The sequence below is a fragment of the Ambystoma mexicanum genome, chromosome 9, assembly GCF_040938575.1.
Source record: "Ambystoma mexicanum isolate Mex_15411 chromosome 9, UKY_AmexF1_1, whole genome shotgun sequence".
In the NCBI taxonomy this organism is placed as follows: Eukaryota; Metazoa; Chordata; class Amphibia; order Caudata; family Ambystomatidae; genus Ambystoma; species Ambystoma mexicanum.
Window position 1 is genome coordinate 897,649,677 of NC_090931.1, and position 25,517 is coordinate 897,675,193.

Here is a 25,517-nt window from a genome sequence, read left to right on the forward strand (position 1 = left end):
TTTTAATGCTGCCCGCTCGCATGACGGTAAAGTCCATATTAAAGGAAGAGTCTCTTCCCTTCACATTCAGATTGAACCATGGCTACATTAGTAAGGCACCTGCCACCAGTGGGATACCTTGCTAAGCATGTTTGGGGAAATGCATGCATAGCCAACACTCCGTTAAATTTAAGAAGCTTGCAACTGCATTGGGCCGTGCTGACAAATCCCTTCAAGTGCCAGTCAGCAACACTACAGGGAATTGTAGATATTATCGTGCCCCCATACTACTTTGGAGCATCGTTTGTTCATAACTCTTGGGCCTTTTGTGATTGCAAATTGCATTTTCCTCGGGCCTTTGTTAGGTGCATCCCTTCAAATAATTCACTTGAAGTTGGGAGCGTTATTTGCGGATCTGGGAAGCAGGAACTAACTCCCCATTTGAGTGGAGCGATGTTAGAAATGTTGTAAGGGAGGCGTTTGTCATATTGTATAGATGACAGGGGGCGCGTATCTGCCGAATCATCGTTGGGGTGTTCTGTTCGGCACTGGTCAAACTCATTCTGTAAAAGACATCAATCATCTTCTGGCTCTCTTATCTATTCCTTTAGTTCCTCGCATTCCTCATTCTTCTCTCTCCTGTTGCTGACAATTGAATGCACCTGAGGTGTGTGGCTAACTTCAGTTGTAACTTATTTCTCTCGGGCCTGCATAAGAAATCTGTAGTCTTTTTTCAATATCTCAGCCCCTGCTTTTGCCCATAGGTATCCCTTCCAAATACCTGTTATCATACGGTGTGCTTTCTCTTTGGCAGGATACCTGGAGCGAGGAGGTAAATAAAAGGTAATCTGTGTCCAGGGAATGCATGTCAATGTCCTTCCATTGACAACATGTGCCCTTTCATTTGAGGTAGTTCTCTGTTACCTTCTTTGCCTCTTCCTGCCCTCTAGTTAATGGACAGACGGCCGCTATGTTCTGTCTCTAAATCCGACTTCAATATTTTTTGCTTAGACCCCACACTTTTAAGAATTTGCTTTGACCCCACACCCGACGTGCTCTGAATGGCTCATGTTCTGACTGTTTAATAGTTCTGTTAGCCCATAGACACTGTGCCGCACATTACGGCACTGTGAGTCTACTATCCCTAGCAGCGGTACCCTGTGAAACAGCTCGGTGACAAGTTGCTATGTGTGTCCTGTGGGCCAAGTAAGCAAAATAGATAGACACTTACCTTTGTTTATTGTCCGTGATGTGCTTCTTCTTGTGAGAGCGGCTTCCCAGCGGATGTATAGGAGTTTACTGTGCCAGAATTCTTCGCAGCCCAATTGACCGTGTTCAATTTTGCTGCAAAGACAATTTTGCCATGTCCAAATCTGGCTAAACCTTAACTCCCCATGGCCCCCAATACATCTCCCCACCCACCCTGTAATTACCTTTTTGGTGTCCACTTTTCTTCTGACCATGCGGCATCAGTTCCATCCCTCCTATACGGGTCGGACCTGACACCTCAGGGACGGCTTTTCTTCTTTTTTTCCACGTCCCCTGCCTCCAAATCTATGGAAGCGGGAGACACACCCTCTACCCCCAAAGGCCATCACTACCAAACATGGTGAGCGGGGGACACCCCCACAATCCCTGCTCCCCATGTCTGGTAGTGATTACCCAATGTGATTGTTTCGATTCGATCAAATGGTACTAGCCTAATTCGGCCAGATGTACCATACGATCAATTCGAAATGATCAATTTGGGCACTAACTTCCCGGCCATTGCACCATATGTTCTAGTTTGGAAAGTCTCAGTCCAAGGACCGGACCACTTACACTGCTCAAGTTCAGAATCACCAGCACACTGAGAAAGAGGAAAAGTGGCCATATGGGAGAGCTCTTCTTGCAGCTTGGGTAGGCAGAGGCTTCCAGCCCGCATAGTTGCATACATCCTGTTATACAGATCTTCTTGGTAAGCTGTGTCCAGTCCGAGGACAGCCATAGACTTTGGTAAAAACTGTTTTCTGTTTGATAGAGTTTGCTAGGATGAGTCAGCGATAAGCACATATTTGTTTGTGCAGATGTAGCCATTGTCCAAGGAACTAGCCAGCTCCTTTCCTGAGAACGGTGGATAGTGATGTCTGGTGTACTTCTCGGAGACCCCGGCCTTCTCGCCATGGCCTCAGCGGTGCCACTGTGCATTACACACATGCATACCATGGTACATTCTGTAAAGGATAGGGGCATGTTAGCATTAAGCAGTATTGTAAAAGAATCATTCAAGCCAAGACACATGTTGTGTATTTGGGTTGCACCCATAACATATAATGAAATTGTTGAACACAAGCAATAGTTAATCAAATCTTTCATTCAATAGTAGCAACAATGAATACCCAACTTATCTTCAGTTTTTCTCTAAATACTGCACACATTCTCCCCCATAATTCAATATTCTAATTCTGATTCATAATTCTATAATCCTAGCTCTCCTCCGCTCTCATTATTTTTCTCATGTTTCAAACCATTACCCACGTGATAGCACCTGCTTTTACTTCCCATGTGTAGTGATCAAAGTTCAAGCCACTAATGTTCCTACATGTATAGACAGTTCATTCTACTGCTCTTCTCACTAATTGACTTATTTCTGAGTAGTTCCAGCATTCCTGTTTGTGGTCCTGGACTAATTTGTTCCCTTCCATTTTACCAATGGTTCCAAAAATCTCTTTGTAGACTTTTCTAATCTTGGAAACTGCCAAAACATATGGCTATGTGTGCCTAAGTAAAAGCAACACAACATTTCTGACCCCTTGGTTCTGCATCAGGGAACAGAGTTTATACCAAAATGTGCCAAATAAAATGTACGTATTTTAATAATTGCTAGCTTTACAGTATCGATCACCTGAGAACTTAATGTGACGCGCCCTGTAGGTTTCTCCATTCTTGATCATCAATGCAAAGTGCTGAATTAGCATCCATTCATATCGCTTCAAACCAATTATTTCTTTAGTTGTACTCTTTGGAAATCAAATTACCCTGCATTGATTTTTCGCAAATAAGATTTCCAATCGTTTAGATTTCTGATTGCTTCATTTTTATTTATTGGTTACTTCTATCACAGCAAATTCTGGACTCCTCCAGCTTCTAAAGGCTGACCCAGAGATCCAACCCATGTCGTCTTGATCCCAATTCAAGTAGGGTGTTCATTTTCTCTAAAATGTCTTGCAGCTGCATATGTTGTAGAAATGCATGCTGAACACTAGCACAATCTCCCCAAATGTCCTCAACCTTGCACCTGAATATAACTGGCCAATATTCATTAGACCCTCCACCTTTCAATATTTACAATGTTCATATCAAATTGATTTAGAAAGCAATTCATGTCCTAACATGAGGTGGTCCATAAATTAATATCTGAGATTCTGTCGTGTTTTATTTGACTGACTAGTAGCACATAAATATATCGATTATAAGTAGTATTTTCTTATAGACTCTAGAGTGCTGCTATTTGATAAGAAAACTCTTCAAAGGATCTGGAGTCACAATCTTAGTAAGGACTGAGACATCTAATTGAATTGCACACCCTGTAATATCTTGCTGGGCCAATCCCACATCTGCAAGATAGGGTCCTGGTTTTCTTTTTTTATATATCTTCTAGTTTGAATTGTCTCTAGACAATTTGCTTTTTGGTGACTTATGACAACAATTTTGGTTTATTTTTGTATTCTCTTTAGTGTGTTGTATCATACAGATTTCACCCTGCAGAAGGACCCTTGTAAGCCCGAAATGCATTCGCCATTGTTGTCTGCCTACACATGTGAATAGATATTTGCTTTTTCCACCAACTGGTTATCTAAAGCTATTGGAGCAGTTTGTAAAGAAACAACTACTATTTATTGCATGAGAATTACACAGCATTATTGCTGTACGCAAGTGTGCAGCCTTCACCGTGGTCCACACCCGGTCCTTTCCCATTGTATTCAGATCACTGCGTGCCGTGGCTGTTTAGTTGAATTATATTTACTGCACAAAGCGGTGTCTACCCCATACCTCAAATCAAAAAGAAGAAAGGATAATCACTTTGACCACCTCTTGAAAAAGAATCGTAAAAGGAAAATAATTATAGTGCCTCCACCAATCTTTATTAGGGGAAAAAGCTAATAAAATGCCTTTGAGTAAATTGACATGTATTCCTTTCCCAAAACAGAATGCAAATCAAACTTCATGAGTCATTATCAGGATTATGACACTTTCTAGGCAACTTCTGAGATTTCTGATATCCGCGAAAATAGTCACGTGTACAAGAGACACTTTGCTGGCATCAACCAGCCATTATACCCTGTTTCTCTTCCACATGATATATACAATTATTTGCAGTTTGGTGCACAGGACTACAAGTCCCAGAATGCCTCTGACTACTGAGCTGCAGTGGCAGAGTAAGCTGAGGAAAGGCCTCTGCAGCAAAGAGCAGTCCAATGTTTTGTGACCAAGCAAAAGATGCTGGCAAAACAAAAAGCCATCCTCTAACCGCCGCAGACCAGAGAAGTGATCTGGAAGACGTATTGAGGCTCATTTCTGAGTCTCGTCATAATTCGGCGCACCGGTTACTCAACACACGGATTGTTCACCTGATGATAAATCATGTGGCTTACACCGGGACCTGAACAGGCCCTTGCATCATACTTACTGAGGATCCCCAAATGTGATTGTGGGCAATATCTGACCATCTTCAGCAATAGAGTGCTCCGGGCCTGAGAATTATCCGACAGGCTTCACAGTTATATCCAGTGTGTCACAGTGATCACCTTCCAAGGAACTTGTAAGTGAGCTGTACAATGGGAAACATAGGAACAGTGAGTGAAATCAGATAAGAGTGTAGCAACTTGGTTCTGAGATGCTGGAGAAACCTGTGCTCTATTAAGAGACCTGGCTAGATATTGAAAGATCGTACCCAAAAGTTCAATCTTCTTCCACTAATGGAGTCCACTCTGGGCCTTAATTATGAACACACACACCTCCTATAATTCCATTGTAGGGACACCTAAAGACCCTTGTTGGTGAATGTTAGCACAATATTGGGTGCGACACACAGCTCTGTCAGTGGACTTCAATATCAACCTGCAGCAGCCCCAGTTACTCCAGGAGGGAGGCACACATCCTTTTGATTATAACTCAGTCCTGACTTGGAGTCCCTCTTTTTATTGCAGCACTATGCCACCTTATACAGCAACGTCACTGAACCTCAATCTTGATCTGTGTGGCACATCTAGTATTCCCTCACTAGGACCCATCATACAGCTCTGCCAATGCACCCCAATCATGCACACACCACATTATTTTCCAGTACTGAAAGGTCACACACAGCACTGCTAAATGTACCTCAGCCATACAATGCAGTACCTCGGATATTTCAACACTTGGAAAGGAGCAATACCCTCTCTACTGGCGCACCTGAAAATTGCCATGACGCACCGCGTGTGGAATAGGAGTAAAAAGAAGAAAGGGGTCGTTATTCTATCTCTGACAGGTCTGCCTGGCTATTATCTTTTGTGAATGCACTTTAAATAGAAGTATAATTAAATCGCCATTTATTATGAATAAGGCTTGTCTACTTCGCGAGGCCTCTTCTGCCAATCCGGTGGGGAGCTGTCCAAAAACCTGGTAACAGGATCACTAGTCATTAGTAATAGGAGGCAGGCGGCTGGGGGCGTCGTCACTTTCCACTGATTGGGGCTAGTGCCTGTGATGGCCCCGGGCGGAAGAGCACGGAATGTGCTCTGTGTGGTTAGTCTCTGGAGCTGTTTCCTGTGATTCCCTAGAAACAGGGCCCCGCAATTTCAATGTTACAGAGGCAGGCGAGCAGAGTCTATGTACTGGCATCCCCTTGTCCCTGTTCCGCATCCGCACCACATCTAAAGCAGGTAAATGGATTCTATTACCACTCTGAGAACATTGTGTTTTATCTGATCTCTTCAGCACAGCATGCATTTCCCAGTACCAATATTTCTTATATGTGTTTGTCATTTCAGCGAGTTTTGAGGTAATTCAAACTTTTGAATGTAACATTATGTTATCATTTTCAAGAGTGATCCATGGTTATTTTCATTTCACAGAGGTTTTAGATACGTTTGACTTTTCTCAGTTATTTACATGGGGTGACTTGTAGAGCGGTACATGCCCCTGGGAGGTCATTTCAGGGGGTAGTAGCCTACAGTGCTTCCATTGTAGTGCAGAGGGATGCAATAGATCAGGGATCTGCAAACTTTGGCTCTCCAGATGTTTTGGACTACAACTATCATCAGCCCTGGTCAACATAGACTGTAGTGACGGATTATGGGAGTCAAAGTCCAAAACTTCTGGAGCGCAACAGGTTGTCGCCCCCTGCATTAGATTATAGAAAGCTGAACAAGCGGCAGCCGTGAAACCAGATACATTGAGAGGTGTAGTCAGAGGCTAGAACCGATCTGTTTTTCAATGGCCCGAGAAAGAATATAGTATTTAGCGACTTTGCAGAGGTTCACGCCGGCCCCCGTGAGTAGTACAGCTTTTGCGCGGAGGGTGTTCCTTCCAGGCTTGCGTGCCCGATTTCAGGAAGCTAGCTCGTAGCGTTGGGTGTAAAGTCTTATGAATTATTGGACAGTGGCAGATCTAACTCTCAATTTGGGTTATAGCGAGGTAATCACGTATCCTTTAATCAGTGGCCAGGTCAAGAGCCCTGGAAGAATAAAGAGGGGAGGGTAGCATACAGAATGTGCAACACCACAGACAGTGAGATCAGAGGACTTGATGTCACACCAGCGCCATTCCAAGCCCTTTCAGTTAATAGTTTTGCACCGGCCCTCTTAAAATACATTAATTTCATTGGTAGTAGAACATGTCTTCTCTTCTGCCGCACAGGGGTCATCTGGAAAGAAGTACCTGCTGAGGGAGGAACAGATGCTCAATTCCAATAAAGCTAGTAATGCTGGCAAACTACTGCCCACTTTTCTCACCTACTGTCACTCATTCATTTTTTCATATGCTGAGACCACAAATGATGTTGTGAACTTCATGACTTTTAGCTAATCGCACTTTGGATTGTGTAATGCACTTGCAATGTTATTGCCCCTTCATGAAGGTAGGGCCACCTAAAGCAGAATATGAAACATGGTAGGCTTAACAGCAAGGACTGCCTGAACAATTTACACCTGACAAAGGACAATTTGAAATCACTCTGCACTCTCCAACTCAGGTTAACAATACAGTTCAAAAGAGCCTGTGATGAAGTCACCTGCTTTTAGTCATTTTTGACATAGGCACGCAGCTTGTTCTTACTCGTGAGGATATTGAATCTGCAGTACATTTCCAATACATGGACTGCTTTAAACACCTTATTTGTAGCTCTTTTTTTCATTTCTTATAAGTAGGTAAATAATGATCAGCCAATTGTGGGAAGTGTGGGGTTTTCGGCTTTGAGATGCAGATGTGCAGATAACAAATGCAGTTTGAAACTAATATTGCCAGGATGCTAAGTAAATCCAGCCCCCCGTGCTGCCTTGTTGCGGTGCTTTGCCACAAATGGTCAAACTAGACTTAAACGGGGGGCGAGCCCAGTCAACTCTCTAAAAACAGTGAGCGGATATATCTCGGTAACTATTTAACCGCAACAGGAAAAACACAAAATAAAAAACACATACAAAAAAGGGTCATGGTGGGAAAAGGGGATGAAAAGGGAATACAGAGATTCCCCTCATGACAAAAAAATGTAACTTTATAAATGTAACAAAGATACAGGTAAAAAGCGCAGCGGGAATCTGGACACCAATAAAAAGTCACCAATCCAGTGAGGCAATAGTTTGTGTGGGTGTGATGCCCGTTCCACCTTCTGAAACATGCACAGAAATCTGATGGTCATTTTCTGTCACACAGGGAGCCGCTGGAGTGCCCTGGGCAGGTTTTTATTAAGACTCTTTTATTAGACCCAGGAGTGATTATCAAAATTAGTTTTTGGAAGATCAACGTACGCAAACGATAGCAACATAGCCCATGTTGCTCAGGACTAGATCTTCTTAAACCACCTCAGCCATAGGCATCAGAGCAAAGAATCACAGGGTTTTGATCAAGTGGGGGATTGGAAATGTGCACTCCTCGTCTCCTCGCCATGAAGCAAAGATACAATTGCTCACAGATGTCAGGCTTTGGATGCTGGCATGGATTCTAACCCTATGGACGGGGCTCAGGGACGGATTTCCAATAAGAGAATCTGAGTTGTGGAAGACCCCAAATCTTGAAGCTCTCTGACATCCCTACTTGATTGTGATCAAACAATCCATAATGGTTGTTCGGTCAGACCGGTGGCAGATCTGATCAGTGCCCGATCTATTTCCTGAGGTGGACTGTGTATTGTCTGCATAACTTCTCAGATTAGATCAGAAAGGCTCCTTATATCCGCATGTATGCATTCAAGGGTAGGCGAACACTGTAGATTCTGGGATGAACCACAGGAGACAGCAACTTGCCCAAACTAGAATTCCATCAATCCGACTTCCCAGGTTTGCTCTGAGAGAAATACATGCACCCAGTTTTGAGGGAATCCAGTAAAGCCCATGTTGATGGTTAGTTTCTGGAAAGAAATTTCATGGGCAAAAATGTGTAGCACCCGAACTGCCCCACCATGAACAATGTTGCTGCTCTGCCCTTATCTATGGTGCTTAATAAGTCTCCTCTTATGTGTAAGGGTTGACTCACTGTATCTGGGCAGCCTCCAGCCAGATTGGGGGTCATTGCGGTTGTCATTCCATTTGCAATAATGCTGCGATTGGTGTGTTACATTCAGATATTTCACGAATCACAAGAACTTGTGAAATTCATAGGTTTTTGTGTTGGTTTTATTTGGTAGCAGGGTTGTCTGTACTCCTTGATCAGTCTTGCATACCTCACTTTTGTTGACCCAAAGAGCTTTTCACAAGTGCCTAAGTTACGGTGGTAATGGTTTTCCTTGAGGAATCTGACTGAGCATAGGGTGCCATGGTTCAAGCTTTACTATGGCATGATATATTTTGCACAGTAACAACACCAAAGTGTTCTCTTTGCTCTATGCGTACTGTTTGCTGTATCCCCAATTTGCAATCCATCTAAATTTGCTAAAATATGTGTTAATCTGCAAAGAGGTAGGTTTTCAGGTGCTTTCGGAACTGACTGTGATCATTCTTCAGGTCTGTACCACACAAGGGCATTCCAGAATTGGAAAGCAAACTCAAATAAGGCCTTACCTCTAGCTTGGACTCGACCAAATGTAGAGTATTACATAAGAATGGTGTCTGCGGAGCTTAGGGTTCTTCAGGGACTGTAATGAGGTTGTTTCTTAATCAGCATTTTATATTTAGCCCAGTATGCCACAGAGAGGTTGAGGAGCAAGTGAGCACAGTGGGTTATGTAATACCTGTGCATCGGTCTTCAGTGAAGTCATGCTGCTTTGTTTAGCAGACATCAGAAGGAAGAATGGGACCTCAAGGTGCAAGGCACTGGCAATTGGTATAGCCCTGGGCGACTGTTATGAGAGGCACAACCACTGCAAGCTTTTGTGGATAAATCAAGTACAGGAAGATGTGTCGCTGGGCCACCCTCCATATTGCAGTTCTTTAGAGGTACGCTGGCACTGCCCGGATTCGTTTGTGCCCAGTGCCCACTCAATCTAACTGAAAAGATTTGCTGTAGAGCAGAAGACCTACATGCATGTTTGTAATGTATGCATGTCTGCATGTTTGTTTGCAATCTATGCAGTGTGTCTGTGCCTGCGTGTGCATTGAAAAGCAGAGTGAGTCTGTGGGTGTGCATCATGTGTATGTTTGCATATGGGAGTGTCAGAGTGTGTGTGTGTGTGTGTGTGTGTGTGTGTGTGTGTGTGTGTGTGTGTGTGTGTGTGCGTGTGTGTGTGTGTGCCTACACATGTCTTAGTGTGAGGGTACCTGGATGTGAGTGTGAGCATGAATGCAATACGTGCTTGTGTTTATATGACGGGGCAGTAGCAATGCTGATTTCCGTTGCGGGTTCAGGCTCAGCCCCAAGCAAGTGATTTACAGAGGCCATTAGTACTTGCATGGACATATTCTGGCTGTTGGCTCATGCAAGTGATTTACAGTAACCAACATTATTGGCAGAGATATATTCCAATCACATGCTGTTTCAAGTTATTTAAAGTGACCATTATTATTGGCGTAGATAGATTGTGGATCCAACCTCATTTAAGGAATTTACACTGACCAATATAATTGACATAAACAGATTGTGAATTCATTCTCATGCACGTGATTTACAGTGGCTATTATTGACATAGACAGATTGTGGCTGCTGCTGCACGTAAATGATTTACAGTGATCATTACTACTTCAATAGATCGATTGTGGCGGCTGCCTCATGCAAGCGATTTACAGTGGTCATTATTACTGACATAGATCAATTGGGGCTACAGTCTCATTAAAATGTTGCAGAATGTGCCTGTGTACTGTTGGTGACATGGCGTTAATGGATATTTTTCATGTGTTACCCTAGATAACAAACTATACATTACATGGCTTTTATTGCATTGCTTTAAAATGCACCATTTCAACACATCATTTTACAAATGTTCCACTGCATTATTTTGTAATGTCTCGCTATGCTCGGTCGCACACACTATTTTGGGAAAATATTCACTAGCAGTAGCTGACAGTAAATCATTTGTAATCCTGGTGCAGCCCTGTGGAGTTGGCCACAACCGTGGCAGCAAACGCTGCATCCACTCCGGGATCAAAGATACCAGCACTACTTGCCTCACAAAGATGATTTCCTTTATAGAATAAAGCATGTCACCGGAAAAGGGCCAGTGGTACCAGGTATGGTGGAACAATCTACTATTGGATGAAAGAGAAAGAGAGAGAACATGCTGAAAGCATAAACCAGCTGAAAGAATGGGATGAGATTACAGAGCACATTCATGTGGAACTATTCAAGATGTCCATCAGGTCACCAGCACAGGAAACAGGTTGAGAAGTGAAGCTGGCGCACCAACTGTACGTGCAGAAGTGGTGAAGGGGTGGGACATCAGCCTGACCTGACACGAAGCTGCTGACTCAGAGCAGTGGAACACATTAAGAGTGATACCGATCTCCATCATTCAGTCAGTCCAAAACATAGTGAAAACAGCACAGGCCTGCCACCAAGTGTGAAACAACAAAGGATCTACGAAGAGGCCTATATAGGTCCCAAGAATCACATGACACCTGGTGGGTGTAGCAGTATGTTGGAGATTGAAGCGCTGTTGAATAAAAATAGAGAAGGGGAGAGCAAGAAGGAGGAACCGCTGCAAGAAGCTCGGGAAAGCCAAACACTAGCAGCAGAAAAGACACTGCACACTGAGGTTGCCAGTAGGACAGAGAGCGACATATCACAGAAAAAAAGAAACCTCACCAGCAAACCGGAATTTATGTAATAACGCAAAATACACAAGGAAAAGGTCTTCCTTTCTGACTATTCTAATGATAATTTATACACAAATAATTCACACAAATTGTATCTGAAAAATATTTCAATGAGCTAGCCAGCTAACGACTTAATAAAGGTCAACCAGCAGAGAAGACCAGTGGGCCCAAAAGCCTCCAAGGGACCATGGTGTGGTCTGGAAGTAGCTGGAGGCGAGGACCAACGCTTCATGGAGAAACCTCAAGGAAGCTCCCTGGAGTCCATTGAGTAATGTGATCAAGGCTACAAGGCTTGACGGGCGAAATGGTTCTGAATCAATTGCCTACAGTAGAGAGGGAACTATGTCCTTTGAGGGTGAGATGGGTATCATACCCCTTAGAGGAGAGAGAGAGATCGAGAGAGGGATAGGAAATCGCTTAGGGTGAGATGGGTATCAGATCCCTCGTAAGGTAGCAATGACACTATATCCTTTTTTGTGAACTGAGGCACCATAACCCCAGACCAGCAATAAGTTGACCAGGCATTTTTATTCTGTTTTGTATTACAAATAGCGATTACAAATACCCCTGTGAAGTGGACTTGTGGCAAAGAAGCAGCTGGGTGATAGTTCCATGTGACTGTGGCCAGAGGCGAGAAGCAGGTTTAAGTTCTATCCCTCTGAAATTAATTGCAAACCAAAAAGCAGCTGGATGCTGGATCCACGAGATTGTTTGGTGCTTTAGAGAACCTGGAGCATACCAGCATACCCATAACAGGGTAACCGGGACATTTTAATATTTGACCCATCCTAACAATGTTGACTTCGATCAATCCCGGGGGGGGGGGGACTGTTATCAATAGACTCCCGAACCTCGTAAGCATGTATCCCAACCATATCCCTCATGTAAACAAAGCATGACTAACCCTTGATTTTTCCAACAGGTTTTGTTGAACTACCAAAGCATGCTGTTCCCCTTTCACCAGTCAGATTGTACTCTACATTATGGATATAGGACCAGAGAAGGGGGCATTTTGGCTTTGGCTATTGCATTCTGGCTCCCAATAACATAATATAACATAACATTGTATGAGGCCTTGAGGTTCCTTGTAAGATGTCCAACCTCCAGGTCCATTGAAGAATCAGATGCGCCAGTTGACAACATGTTTTACCGCATTGCAAGGTATTGTGAACTTTCCCTGACTAAGGAAGATGCAGACTGTGTCATAGGAAAACCCAGGTGCAACTGAAAATACATATGTGGGGCCAGTGCTGCAAAGAAGAGTGGTTTTCAGTCTCCTGGCTAATTAGACTCCTCTTCCTCTTCTGCACTTGTAACCACATGAAGCGCACATGTTGTTGAAGAAATAAGGACTGAAATCATTAGATGCTGGAAGGCCCTTCAATCTTCTACCCTTAATATTGAGAATAGGGGGGGTTGTTCTCTAATGTCATTTTCCTAAATCAGCATCCCCTTCCCATCAAGGAAGAGTCTAGGGGGAGACAAATGTAATGCAGAAAGAATTGTGACCAAGTAAAAGGTGGTGGGAAAGGCTATGGGGCTGGAGGCACCATCCACTCTGTGATGCAGACCCCAGAGTCAGTACAAGGAGGATCTATCAGAACCTCTCCATCAACCCCAATCTGCTGATAAATGCACATACCCATAGAGGCTTAACATGGATTATCAAGACTCCACCACTTATGTGGGACAGAAGCCAACCACGAGCTAGGAATGCGGGCTGGTGACGATCGCGATGAAAGACTGACACATGAATGCACATTCCACAAATGAGATTGCGGAGCACCAATAGACATCCATTCTTTCTTTGCAGAGTGAGGTAGAGGTGTATTTGCTCACGAACAGGAATGAAGCTTCAAGAGACCTGGGCAACCAGCACACAAACACAAAGAGGAGATCGTGGAATCAGGTGGCTCCATGACAGGACCATCTGATTGCAAGATTGCTCCTCATTTTATAAGTCTCAGGCACAAAGTCCTAGGTCTATAACGCCTAATTACCATAGAGGTAGACACACAAAGACAGGAAGAGAAAGTAATCCATGAACAACAATTGCCCGCCCCAATGCCAGGGATCAAGTTGAGGGTACATGCGGATGGACGGAGTCCACCCACTTTTTTCAGAGGGTGGTCCCAGTCCTTGCAGCTAGTATGAGAAACATTGAAAGTCCTCTTTAAATTTATGAATTAAAGCCCTCCTCGGAAATTGCAGTCATCCGGTTTGCAGGCCGGACACTTCACCACTGCACTATACAACAGGATGAAAAATAACACACAACTAAAGTTGATATGTCCCATTTCGGTACTGCAAGTTCCAGGGAAAACATTTGTATGGGATCTTGGAGTTTGTGGCATGAACACCTTTTAACGTTTTCAATATTACTATTAGAAGAAAGTATCTTCTTTTGGTTTTGTGTGAGTGTGTGTTGATTTTTTGAAAGGCAAATGCCATTCGCCCTGTGCAATTTGGGTGGTTATGCAAAGCCAATTTAATGAAAAGTGCATATTTCTCCCTGATGTGCTCATTTCTGGCGACGTCGCCTCCCATTGCTTTTGTTGATGAGTCCCCCCACTTTAATTTTTAGGACTTGACCCCTGTCCACTGCCAGCAAAGTTCAGGGGCCCTAATGAAGCAATTAGTGCCCTGATTACCTCATGGGCCTAGGTGTAAAAAGGGGTGGGTGCCCTAGGAGGGTGGGGAAGTTTAGAAGGAAGCTAGAGAAGCAGAGTTGCATATACTGAGGAGGAAGGACAGAGTGCCATTTAGAGGGAGGAGCTGGGGAAAAGAGAGATTAGAAAGGAGAAATGAGGAGGGCAAAGGAGTGGTTTGAATTGGGGGAGAAGGGAAAGATGAGAGAGCAGGAGGACACCACAGGAATGCAGAGGAGACTAGTGGCAAGAGCGAGGAGGAAGAAAAACAATATCAGTCAATTAGTAGAGAGAAGGAATCAAACAAGGTTTGAGAGCAGTTACCCATTCCCTATCCCCCCCAACGCAATTGAATCTTTTCATTTGTCTGTCTATTGGCATCCTACTGCCTCCTCTCAGCTATGTTCCTCCTTTCACAGACCACAGTCTGGTTCACTCTGGGTGGGGACACAATACTACACCTTTTCGGACAAGCACAAGCAGTAGACGACCACTGCGGTGGTAATGGAAGCAGAATCAATTGTGACAAATCCAGGGAATTTGTTCCACCTTCACAAGGGGGAGCCACCCCCTTTGGGACTAGGGAGGTGCACCCACTAAGCCTAACAAGTTTGTGTTACTCCACCTCAGAAGACCTTCAAAGGTGACCACCAGCTTCACCTAGCTACTCTCAACTCTTGCTCTGCTGTTAAATACTCTTATCTGTCTCCTCTTTGAAGACTTTGACCTTGACATTCTCGCTCTCACTAAGACATGGTTCACTGCCAGCTCTGTCACTGCCTGTGACACTCTGCTCCCTGTAGGCTACAAGATCCTTGCTCACTCCTTACCGGTCTGGAGGCGGAGTGGCCTTGATCTTCCCTGAATGGGTCCCTGCTACTATCATCCCCACTCAGTCCTACTCTTCCTTTAAATGACTCGTCTGCAGACCTGGTGTCTCCCAAACCCTCTCTTTGACTCTCGTCACCATCTATGGGACCCCTTGTCTGGTCTCCTTTTTCCTCTCAGAATAGTCTGACCTCTCCTCTTCTTTGCTTGCCTCCACCACCAAGCTTCTCCTCCTTGGGGACTCTAATATTTACCTTGACTCCCCTGATTTGTCCACCAGTCTCTTCCGTAGCCTCTGTGACTTTCTTTCCCTCACCATTCATCCCTCTGGACTGACGCACTCTGCTGGACATACCTTGGATGCTCTCATTTCCCATCTCCAACCTTGTAACTACACCTCTCTCCTGGTCGGACCATGCTCTCCTTTCCTCACACCTGGATCTCCTAGGTCCCCCGGCTAAGCCCCTGCCTGCACTGTCAGTCTCCTTCTCGGTCATTCGACCGATGAGTGAGAGTCAGTTGTTGCTTTTGCCAACACTTTCATTCCCCCTCCCGCTCATGACTCTGGCTCCCACACTGACTCTATCACCAACACTCTGGACATTCTTGCCCCTGTCATGAGATTCCACATGAAACCTGCCTCCAAGTGCAACACCTGGTATGATTTCGACCTAGCCTATCTGAAACACAAGTGCAAACTGGCTGAGCAGAAGTGGTGGGCATCAGGCACATCCTCTGACAAACTGGCCTGCCGCCTACTCCAAAGGCACTACAGACTCTCCATCCGCTTGAAGAAGACTGCCAATTTCCATGCCTGCATCTCTGGGGCCACTAGCAACTCTGGCAAACCAAATCTGCAAGGAACTTGCCAATCCTTTTGCAGTCTCCACTTCTCCCCTCCCTTCACTGACACTCTGTACTTCACTGGTCTCTCACTTATTAACCAACACTGAGGACATCCTTTCCTCACTCCCCTCTTCTACCCTCCCTCATGCCTCTCCAGCTCTCAAACCTCCCTTGGCTTTCCTTCCCCCCCTTTTACTCTCCTCTTTCTTGTCCATAACACTGTATGAGTTTTCTAGACAAGTCCTCTCTACGAAAGTCTCCTCCAAACAGGTGCTCCCCTTCACAGTCAATCATGCCACCCTGACTAATCGGCTATGTGACACACTTGGCATCACAGGCCTGGCACTGGACTAGCGGACCTCGTTCCTCTTTGACTGTCCTTCTCAGGTTCAACTAGGCCCTTTTCTCTCCCATATCAGACTCTCAACCTGCGGTGTCCCTCAAGGCTCTATCCTCTCGCCGTGACTCTTCAACATCTACCTTGCCCCTCTGGTCCACCTGATCTCCTCCGTCTCTTCTCACTTCCAGTGTTATACAGACAACACACAGCTCTCCTTCAAACTTCCCCCTCCTTCCTTCTCTTCTTCCACTCTCATCCCTGACTGTCTGACTGCTATGCAGGCATGGTGTGCTGCTAATGATCTCTTCCTTAATGCCAGTAAGACAGAGATCTTTCTCATTGGGACCTAAGTTCCCTCCTTCCCTCCTTCCCTCCTTCCTTCATTCCCTCTAGCCACCCTCTATAGGCCCCCTCCCTTCTCCCTTTGGTGAGGCAAAAAGCCTTGGTGTCATATTTGACTCCTCTCTCTCCTTCTCCCCTCACTTCGCGGACCTTGCCAAGAAGGCCCACTATCAGCTGCACCTCCTCATAGGCATTCTTCCTTTCCTCACCTTCATATGATAAGATAGGTTATTTATAACGCGCTCAATAACCAGAGGTTTCTAAGCACAGACCCGGGGATCGAACCTGTGTTGCTCTGTGGCGTCTTGCTTCCAAGGCGACCATGTTGCCCCTGAGCTATCCTCCCAAGCCAAAGAAACTCAATGTCTCCAGAGCTCTGGTCCTCTCTAGGCTGGACTACTGCAACAGCCTCTTCCTCAGTCTTCCTTTTTCCTTCCTTCAACTAATCCAGAATAGGACTGTGAGACTTATCCTTGGCCTCAAGCTCAGGGACCACATCTCTCTATCCCGCAAATCTCTCCACTGGCTCCCTGTTGCTTCTAGGATCAAGTTCAAGACCCTCTGCATCATTCACAAGGCTTTCTGGGGCCTGGGACCCCGGTACATCCAACACTCTCCTACTAAATACCTTCCGGCTAGAGCCCTTCAGTCTTCTAACTTCAACTCTCTGCAGATCAGACACTTTGCTAAACAGAGAGTGGGGGCAGAGCTCTGTCCTCCGCAGGAGCCTCCCTCTGCAATGATCTCCCTGCCCCTCTCAGGCTTGAGCTGGATCTCCTTAAATCCCGGAAACTCCTCAAGACTCTCCTTTTCTCTTCTTCCTTCCCTCTCCCCCTCCCCTGTTAACACCCCCATGGTAACAGGATAACTGGTTCCCTCTGAGTTCTACAGGACTCCAGCCCCCCTCTGCCCACTCCACCCCCTCTCCCCACACTTAGCATGTGGACCCTGTCTCCTTTCATCCCATGCAATCCCTCACACTTGCCCTCATGGTCTCCCCTCAGCACTTGCCTAGCCCTTGTGGCTTTCCCCCCGTCCACCCTCCTTCTTTTCTCTTGCACTTTTTACCCTGCACTTACCCTCCCTCCCCTTCACGTCACTTCACTTCGAGCTGACCCACACTCCCCCCCTCTCCCTCGCACTTCTTGTTCTGTACTTGCACGATCCTAATGTCACAAGTCCTAGTAGGACCATTTTTGTTTTTATCTTTCTTCTTTGTTCCCCCACCCTTTTTGTGTGCCTCGTGGCGCCTTGAAACACCATTTGTTGTATAGGCAGCAGGCAAACACACAAAGAATATAATAAATAAATAAATAAAACCTTCCCCCTCCCCCAGGGGACAGGGCAAGTTAGATCCCAAAAGCCTGCGGAACGTCCGGTTCCCTTGCTGAGATCCGGACCACAGAAGCCCAGTCCCAGAGTGTCTCCAGCAGCGTGCAAAGGACTGTAGTAGGAAGCCAAAGTGGAGAAGACTCGTGGCCCAACCTGAACACCGACACAGAGAGACACTGCAAGGAAAGTAAAGGTATTTGGCTGTTTCCGGGGTAGCAGGCAGAAGTCAGAGAAACCAAAACAAACCCCAAGGCAGGTAGGAGGCAAGCAGGCCCCAAAGAGGGGGAAGGAGAAACAAACCCTAGGCAGGGGTGGGAACCGTCAACCCTCCTCAACTGGGGGTGATTACAAATAAACCCCAGGCATGGGTGAGAACAAAACAAGTTATAGACAGAATACGTTCCTCAATGAAGGAACTCCCGTCCCCTGCACACTATCACAGACTCCTCTAAAGTAGCCAAACAGTTAAATTATGGCTTGTGTTCACCCTATAGGTGAGAACTGTTCAGTCAACAATCAGTTGTTTGAATAGTTAGATAGACAGTACATTTAGGATTTCTTAATGACAAGCATCAAGACAACTTTCTTTGACTTCTTCATATGTTCTTTTATTTTCAAAATTAGCCGAACACGTTTCGAGAAAAACATCTCTTCTTCAGGGGTATATATATTCAAAACATCAATCCAATTTGGATTTATTTTGTTCTCAAAGTGTTCCCATGTAACACTCTGCAACATCACATACCTTCTTAATTGTGTGTGCTGCATGCAGCAAAGTATCAGAGTGCCCTCAAAAAAGAGGCACAAGTCCTGAAGGCCCACTGGGAAATCTGCAGACTTCCCATAGGCCAGTCCGCCACTGGTTAGTAACCAGACACAATTACATAATTTGGGTCGAAGACCTTTATGATGCTTTTGGTTAAGTGAGGTTCTGTTCAGTTGGAAATGGTAGGGATCAGAAATCAATTTAGATTAGGTTTTTCCTGGACAGCAGACTTGGATCACTCTTTTGTACAGCACCCTGACAAGCACCCTTTGGACTCCTCCTTTCTTTAAGAGTAGAGCTGAGACGTGTAGGGATTGTATAGGGAGGGGTGAGGAATCTGGAGATTTCCCGGTAGGCCACTACACCCTGGGCCTCTTTTGTATTTTATTTCCAGATTTTCTCATAGGAAAAAGGTATTGGGCTTGCTGAAAATACGCAATATGGGTCCACTTTGACAATCATTTCCAGGGCTTATTTTGGTTCCCAGTACACCCCTGAGTATAGGATTTTGTGTTCAAATAAAAGAGTTACATTAACAAAAGCCACCTTGTCCGTCTCCTGATTCTGGCTAACCACACAATGCATTTTAATACAACATAATGTATCTATACTATAGAGGACCCCCTAAAGAGTTAGCATACCACCCTTGGCTGGGAGCAGATGTGTGACAACAATGACTGCAGCTTGAAAATTAATCGGGTCAGACATGGCAAAAATCAACTGTTATCTGGACACTGATTTGCAAAGACCAGGAGGACAAACGTTTGCCAGGCTCGGACTGGCCCATAGGGCAATATGGCAATACCCAAAGTGCTGGCCCACCATTTTAGTTTGGGACCGTTATTTGGGTGAAAGTGGGCTCGTTTTCTTGGCCGAGGTGGGCAAGTTTGAGCTACTGCACTAGATTTAGAAAATGTAACTATCCAAATATACTTTAAAATGCACTATTTGCCTTACATTATACCAAAAACTCCCCCTTGAGTACCGCCTTCAGGAAAAATAGTTAATTCCAATTTGTTATCGAGGGCCACTTTTTCATTCGTGCCCGGGACAAATGTACATCCCAATACGACCATGGCCACGGACCATAGTTGAAACTGCGAGCGACTTTCCGGGGAGTCACACAGGGAGACAGAATCCCAAACTGTTGTAGTCTGGGGAATTTAGACTCATCACCCCTACTTTAGACTAGACCTGAAACAATCCGTGTCTCTGCTTATGTTCTCCATGAACCGCTGCATTGGTGCCCCGGGGTATCCTTCTTTTGTGCCAGGCACTCCCTACTGGTGCTATAACCTTGCTCCGCCCCCTGTGTTTCCATCTGCATAACCGGCTCTTTCTTGCTACATCTTTTGGTCTCAAGCCGCCATCTGATATCTCAGCATTTAACACTGTGGAATGCTGAGCTGGAATTGTGCGCAGGGGAGAAGCAGCCCTCTGTGCACCACTGCCAAAATGCAGTGAGCAGAGCCCACACACTGTTGACTAGGGCACGAGGGACATCCGCCATCTTCTGTTCCTGTCGTAGCATTGTCCCTGTGCAAGAACACATTCTGTGTGCAGATTGGTTAGTCTCGGAAGTCCTTCCTGTTGGAGTGGACTGCAAGCCCGACGGAAAGACTCTGCCCTGTTAGATTTTTTGCCAGAGGGGGTTTTAGGTAATCAAATTGTAGTGGATTGCTCACTTAAGGCCGAACAGAGCCCAACGTGAACTGTGGCACTGAGTGTTATGCTGCTCGTCTGAATAATGCCCTAGGGTGTAATATATGTGACCGTTTCCCCTCCACTGCCCTCATCCAGTGTACGTGGCCTGAATTTCCCCTCCACTGCCCTCATCCAGTGTACGTGGCCTGAATTTCCCCTCCACTGCCCTCATCCAGTGTACGTGGACTGAATTTCCCCTCCACTGCCCTCATCCAGTGAACGTGGACTGAATTTCCCCTCCACTGCCCTGGACTGAAGGGCGAGATGGGGAAAAGACCATCTTATTGTGATATAGTTCACCTTTGGCTCTGTTTGAACTCATTTGAGTAGTTCACTCTCATTTAAATTGAATGTGACGATCTCTGGCTAAAAGTCTAAGAAGACCGCTTTCAGTATTGTCCAAAGAGGCAAATCTGTATTATTGTAATCTCAGTGGATCCTGCAGGATTATTCACAGACAGTCTTAAGCAAGAGGCACCATTTTAGTTGAAACGAAACACACTATTTACCAAACGACACAAATGAAAACCATAAAATACAATTAGTGAAAGTAAAGATTTAAACTTGACAGCTGCAAATGCCCACAAGAAGATATGGTTATTAACTTTGCATACATTAGTCGATGAATTCCATAGCAGTGTAAGATGAAAGATAATGTTATGTTATGTTATGTTATGTTATGTTACTGGGATACCGCTCACCACTGCCATTTCCCTAGTCTCCAGTGGGAGAATATGAGCAGCTGTAAAGAGGATATGACTCGCAGTGGTCGAAGAGAGCGGGAGCGGTTGGGAGCAGTGATCCTCTACTTTTTTTAATGACGTGTTATCGTTCCTATACGTTTATTTTAAAAAGAAACCGTTCCGGAATAGTTTCGTTTTAAAATAAAAGTGTAGGAAGAAGTTGAAACTTGCACTTTCACTGCAACGCACTGAACGTTTCCTTAAGCAGCAGATGCATGTGTTTGGAGGTTTGTATTGTGTGTGGGAGTGGACGTGATGGTGGGGTTTGTGGGGAGTGGGTGCAGGCCAGCAGGGAACATAGTTCCGCTACTTCTTTTTGTACACTTCCACCACTGGAAATGAGCAATTGATGGGAAAATGGGGTAGCAGCAGAGAGACTGTAGGCAGCTGCAGGGAGAATGTAAGCAACTGATGGGAGAGCGTGGGCGGCTGCAGAGACAGCCTAAGCAGCTACGCTGCTGCAGACAGAATGGGAGAAGCTGCATGGAGAAATAGAGCAGCTGCAGACAGGACCCATATGCTGGCAGAATAAAAACCCAACTTGGGTGCGAACCCCCTGTGCTTTCCCCTACCAGGTAGTACACGAAAACATTGGGTGAGTGTTGGCAATGAAAGGCAGTGGAATTTTATTGCACAAATTATGGTCCTAACAAACATAATCATAATTACAGTAACCATAATATGCTGTACTTTTGGGCACTGGGTCCTGAGGTTGCCCTATCTGGCTCGTGCTGCCTTCCTTGTCCCACGACAGTGTGATCACCGTACAGTGACCTGTCTTCTTTCTCTTTCTTCTCTCCCCTTTTCTAGGGTGGGAGGGTTCTGGGAAAAAGAAGAGAGACTCTGCTTACACAAAGTACTCTTTCATTCGGGTCCCCGTGCAGGCACCCAAACTGACTTCTGGTTATCTGCTGCCAAGGCAGCTCCTTATACTGGACCCAGGGCTGACCCTGGGTCTTTGTTGTGCCTGTGTGGGGGGCGTGTTGCCCGCTCCCCCCCCCCCCCCGGCCGGTAGTGCTGATGGCACTTGCACCCTGGGTGCATGTCTGCAGTTGGTCCCTGCCTACTTCCTGGCTCTCCTATCTTGGATGTTTTAGCACCTCTTTGTGAAGAAGGGCAAGGTGTAAACAACACCCATAACATTGTGTAAACAATGCCCAAGGTGTTGTTTACGCCTTGCCCTTCCTCCTTCTGGTTTGCGCTGGCGGCAGCGTGGCTGCCCTCAGGGCAGTCATGAAAGTTAAGTGTGGAGAGGGACGGGACAATGTGTGTGTTGGTTCGGGTCTGGCTGCCCCCTCCGTCTCCCTGTTCTGCTGGCCATGGGGCACAGGTTACCTGGCCCCACCTGGTACCCTTTCGGTGCTGGCCACAACTGAGGGGAGAGCGTGGGCAGCTGCAGAGACAGCCTAAGCGGCTACGCGGACACGTACCCTGCTGCAGACAGAATGCGAGAAGCTGCATGGAGGAATAGAGATGCTGCAGAGAGGATATGAGCAACTGATGGGAGAGCGTGGGCAGCTGCAGAGAGAATGTAAGCAACTGATGGGAGAGCGTGGGCAGCCGCAAAGAGAATTTAGGCAACTGATGTGAGAGCGTGCGCAGCACCAGAGAGAATGTAATCAACTGATGGGAAAATGTGGGCAGCTGCAGGGAGAATCTAAACAACTGTGGGGGGAATGTGGGCAGTTTCAGAGAGAATGTAAACAGCTGAGGGGAGAATGTGAGCAGCTGCAGAGGCAGCCTAAGCAGCTAACTGGAGGTGTGAGCGACTGCACAGAGAATGTGAGAAGCTGCAATGGCACTATAAGCAGCTGCAGGGAGAATGTGAACAGCTGCAGGGAAGATGCAATCAGCTTCAGGAGAAAGGTAAGCAGCAACAGTGAGAGCGCGTTCCTCTGCTGAGAGAACATGAGAAACTCAGGGGAGCATTTGAGCAGGAGCAGAGCTAACGTAAGAAGCTGGAGGGGGAATGAGCAGCTGCAGAGGGGCTGTGAGCAAATGCATAGAGAATTTGAGGAGTGGAAGGACTCTGAACAACTGGAGGCAGCATTCGACTGACAGGTAATGTTCATATTTAAAGACAGACATCGCAGGAAAGCTTTTTTGACAACCACAGACACATCCATCCTGGATATATAACGCCAGCGTGATGTAGATGCTGAGGTCTAAGAGTGAAACAAAAAAAGGTTGGGGCAGCTTAGGCCAAGCGGGGTGGGTCGATGGTCCGGGAAAATGTATCTGTTGTGCTAATCATTACAGTTGTCATTTTGGTCCTGGTACTGAACCATCTGCACTCAAGCAATATTTTTTCACAGACACATATTGGTGTGCCTCTAGCTTTCTGTTCCTTTTGTCGTGACATACATTGATATATGGTGTATTTCTCACAGACAGAAATTCATAGCCTTTATTTCTGATATTGCAGATCTGGAGTTAAGAAGCTGAAGATGCACAGATATCACATCTTCTGGATCCTTCTTCACGCTTCCTGTGGTGAAATGGAGTTGCCCTCCTTGTGTCAGACCCTCTGCGTGTGCAAGGACCGTTCCAAGTTTGTGAACTGCTCAGGTACCAACGGGACTCACATCCCAAGCTTCCCCCCAGCGACTGAGTTCCTAGATCTCTCCAAAAGTGAACTGTACTTTATTTCCTACCACGCCCTGAAATCTCTCTGGCGTTTACAGGTCCTCCTGCTCAGTGAAAACGACATTCGGACCATCAAAGATGGCGCCTTTAGCTCCATGGACAGCCTGCAGAAGCTCGACCTGAGCAGGAACCACATTGCGTCCCTCGGTTTGAGGTTCTCCAGCGGCCTTGAATCTCTGAAGGACCTTAGCCTGGCCTTTAACCATCTCCAGGCCCTCCACCACAAGAGCCTGCAGCACCTGGAGAACCTGCAGAAGCTCAACGCCTGCGATAACAACATCTCGCACATTGAGATTGGGGCTTTCCGGAGTTTGACCCGCTTGAGGCAGCTCCAACTTCAAAACAATCACCTCTCCAGCCTGCATAGTGGGCTCTTCTCCCTGCTGCAGTACTTGGAGATTTTAAATGTGGAAGGGAACCAAATCACAGTCATAGCTCCAGGGGTTTTCACTTCCTTGAACAGCCTGGCTGTTCTCAACCTGCTCCACAACCAACTTGAGCATGTGCGGTTCAAGACCTTCCTCAACCTCCAAACCCACAGCACCCACATCCTGCTGGCGCACAACCCATGGGTCTGCGACTGTGACTTGCAAAGGGTCTTCTCCAAGTTGCACAGTGTGCGGCGCCTCATCCTGGATGACTACGAGAACGTGACGTGCTCCGAGCCACACGTACTGCGAGGCTTGCCCCTGGCCTCCGTGGACAGCCAGCTCTGCATTGCTGAGACGGTGACCGTCCTGGTCATCACCTTCACCGTCTTTGTCACTGTGGTGGCCGCCATTTTCATGGCAGAGAGGAACCGCAAGAAGCGCACAGGGAAGCACTGGAGTGAGGACAGCGAGATTACCTATGAGTCCCAGGACTGAGAGAAATGTGGTAGCCTGAATTCAAAGTACCTTAAAACTTGCAAGATCCTGTAGCAGTGCGCGAGTCATCTCAGCAAGGTCTAATGTGGGGGCCAGTTGTGAGGAAACACAAGCCAGTGCATATCCAGCCTATCAGAGGTGGTTAGTGCTGTGACCCCATTGGAACATTGAGGTTGCTGATGAGTTCCCAGGATCGATGCAATCAAAGACCCTGTGTACCCAGCATATTCGAGTGGGCCAAGTGCCCGGCCATCCCTGTAAGGACGACAGCAAACATGTGTCACAAAGCTTGGTGTCCTACATCAGCACTCCTTGGGCCCAGGATCGATAACAAATCAAAAGACGGGAGGGGATATAAAAACCCTGAACACCGGCCAGTCTGTTAAAGTGTAGCTAGTGCTGTATCAATGCTGGAACAAGGACACTTGCAATATCGTGATGTGAGTGGTTAGCCACTCTGGATGGCACCGAATGCAGTGATCCTCCTGTCCACGTATGGGCACGGTGCATTGGCACACAGTACATCTGGTGACATTCCAAAAAATAAAGTTGGTACCCTTTAGTGCGCTCCTTGGGAAGAATTACTCAATCACTTGGTTATGTCAATTCCAATTTGTTTATTCAGTATAGGTTCTGGATACTCAATGCACTTAAAGTTTCAATAAATAGACTTTGTCTCCCAGATTGTCTCCCAACACGTGTTTCCCCATGACTTTAGCCACGGTTCCTCAGGGGAGATTCTAAAATGAAAAAAGAACCCAAATTCATACATTCTATGTAAATAAACAGAGACTTAAGTGCATAAAACCTCTAGTTTCATAACCACTTCTATCTGAGAAGAGGACATACACTCACCCTTGTCATGTTTTTCATAATTCTGATTAAGTTTTGATTGGTATTCAATTTTCTCTCTCATCGGCTCTCTATTTGTCTATCTGGTGACATCTTTGCTAAAACATTCTCTTTCCTTTATCTGTCTAGCTGAGCCATGTGTTGGGCTGTTTAGGGGTACAGAGCGCCATAAGAGACACCCATGCTTTTGGAAGGACCCTCTAGG

General features: G+C 46.0%; 1 protein-coding gene across 1 annotated transcript in view; it reads left to right on the forward strand.

Moving 5' to 3' along the window:
- The window catches only part of LOC138487424 (phospholipase A2 inhibitor beta-like), a 107,169-nt gene extending 82,709 nt beyond the window's left edge, over nucleotides 1-24,460 (forward strand). Inside the window, exon 2 of the mRNA XM_069613975.1 lies at nucleotides 23,374-24,460. Coding sequence (XP_069470076.1) covers nucleotides 23,374-24,460 — 1,087 coding nt within the window. The remainder of the gene's footprint in view (nucleotides 1-23,373) is intronic.
- Nucleotides 24,461-25,517: the final 1,057 nt, after the last annotated feature.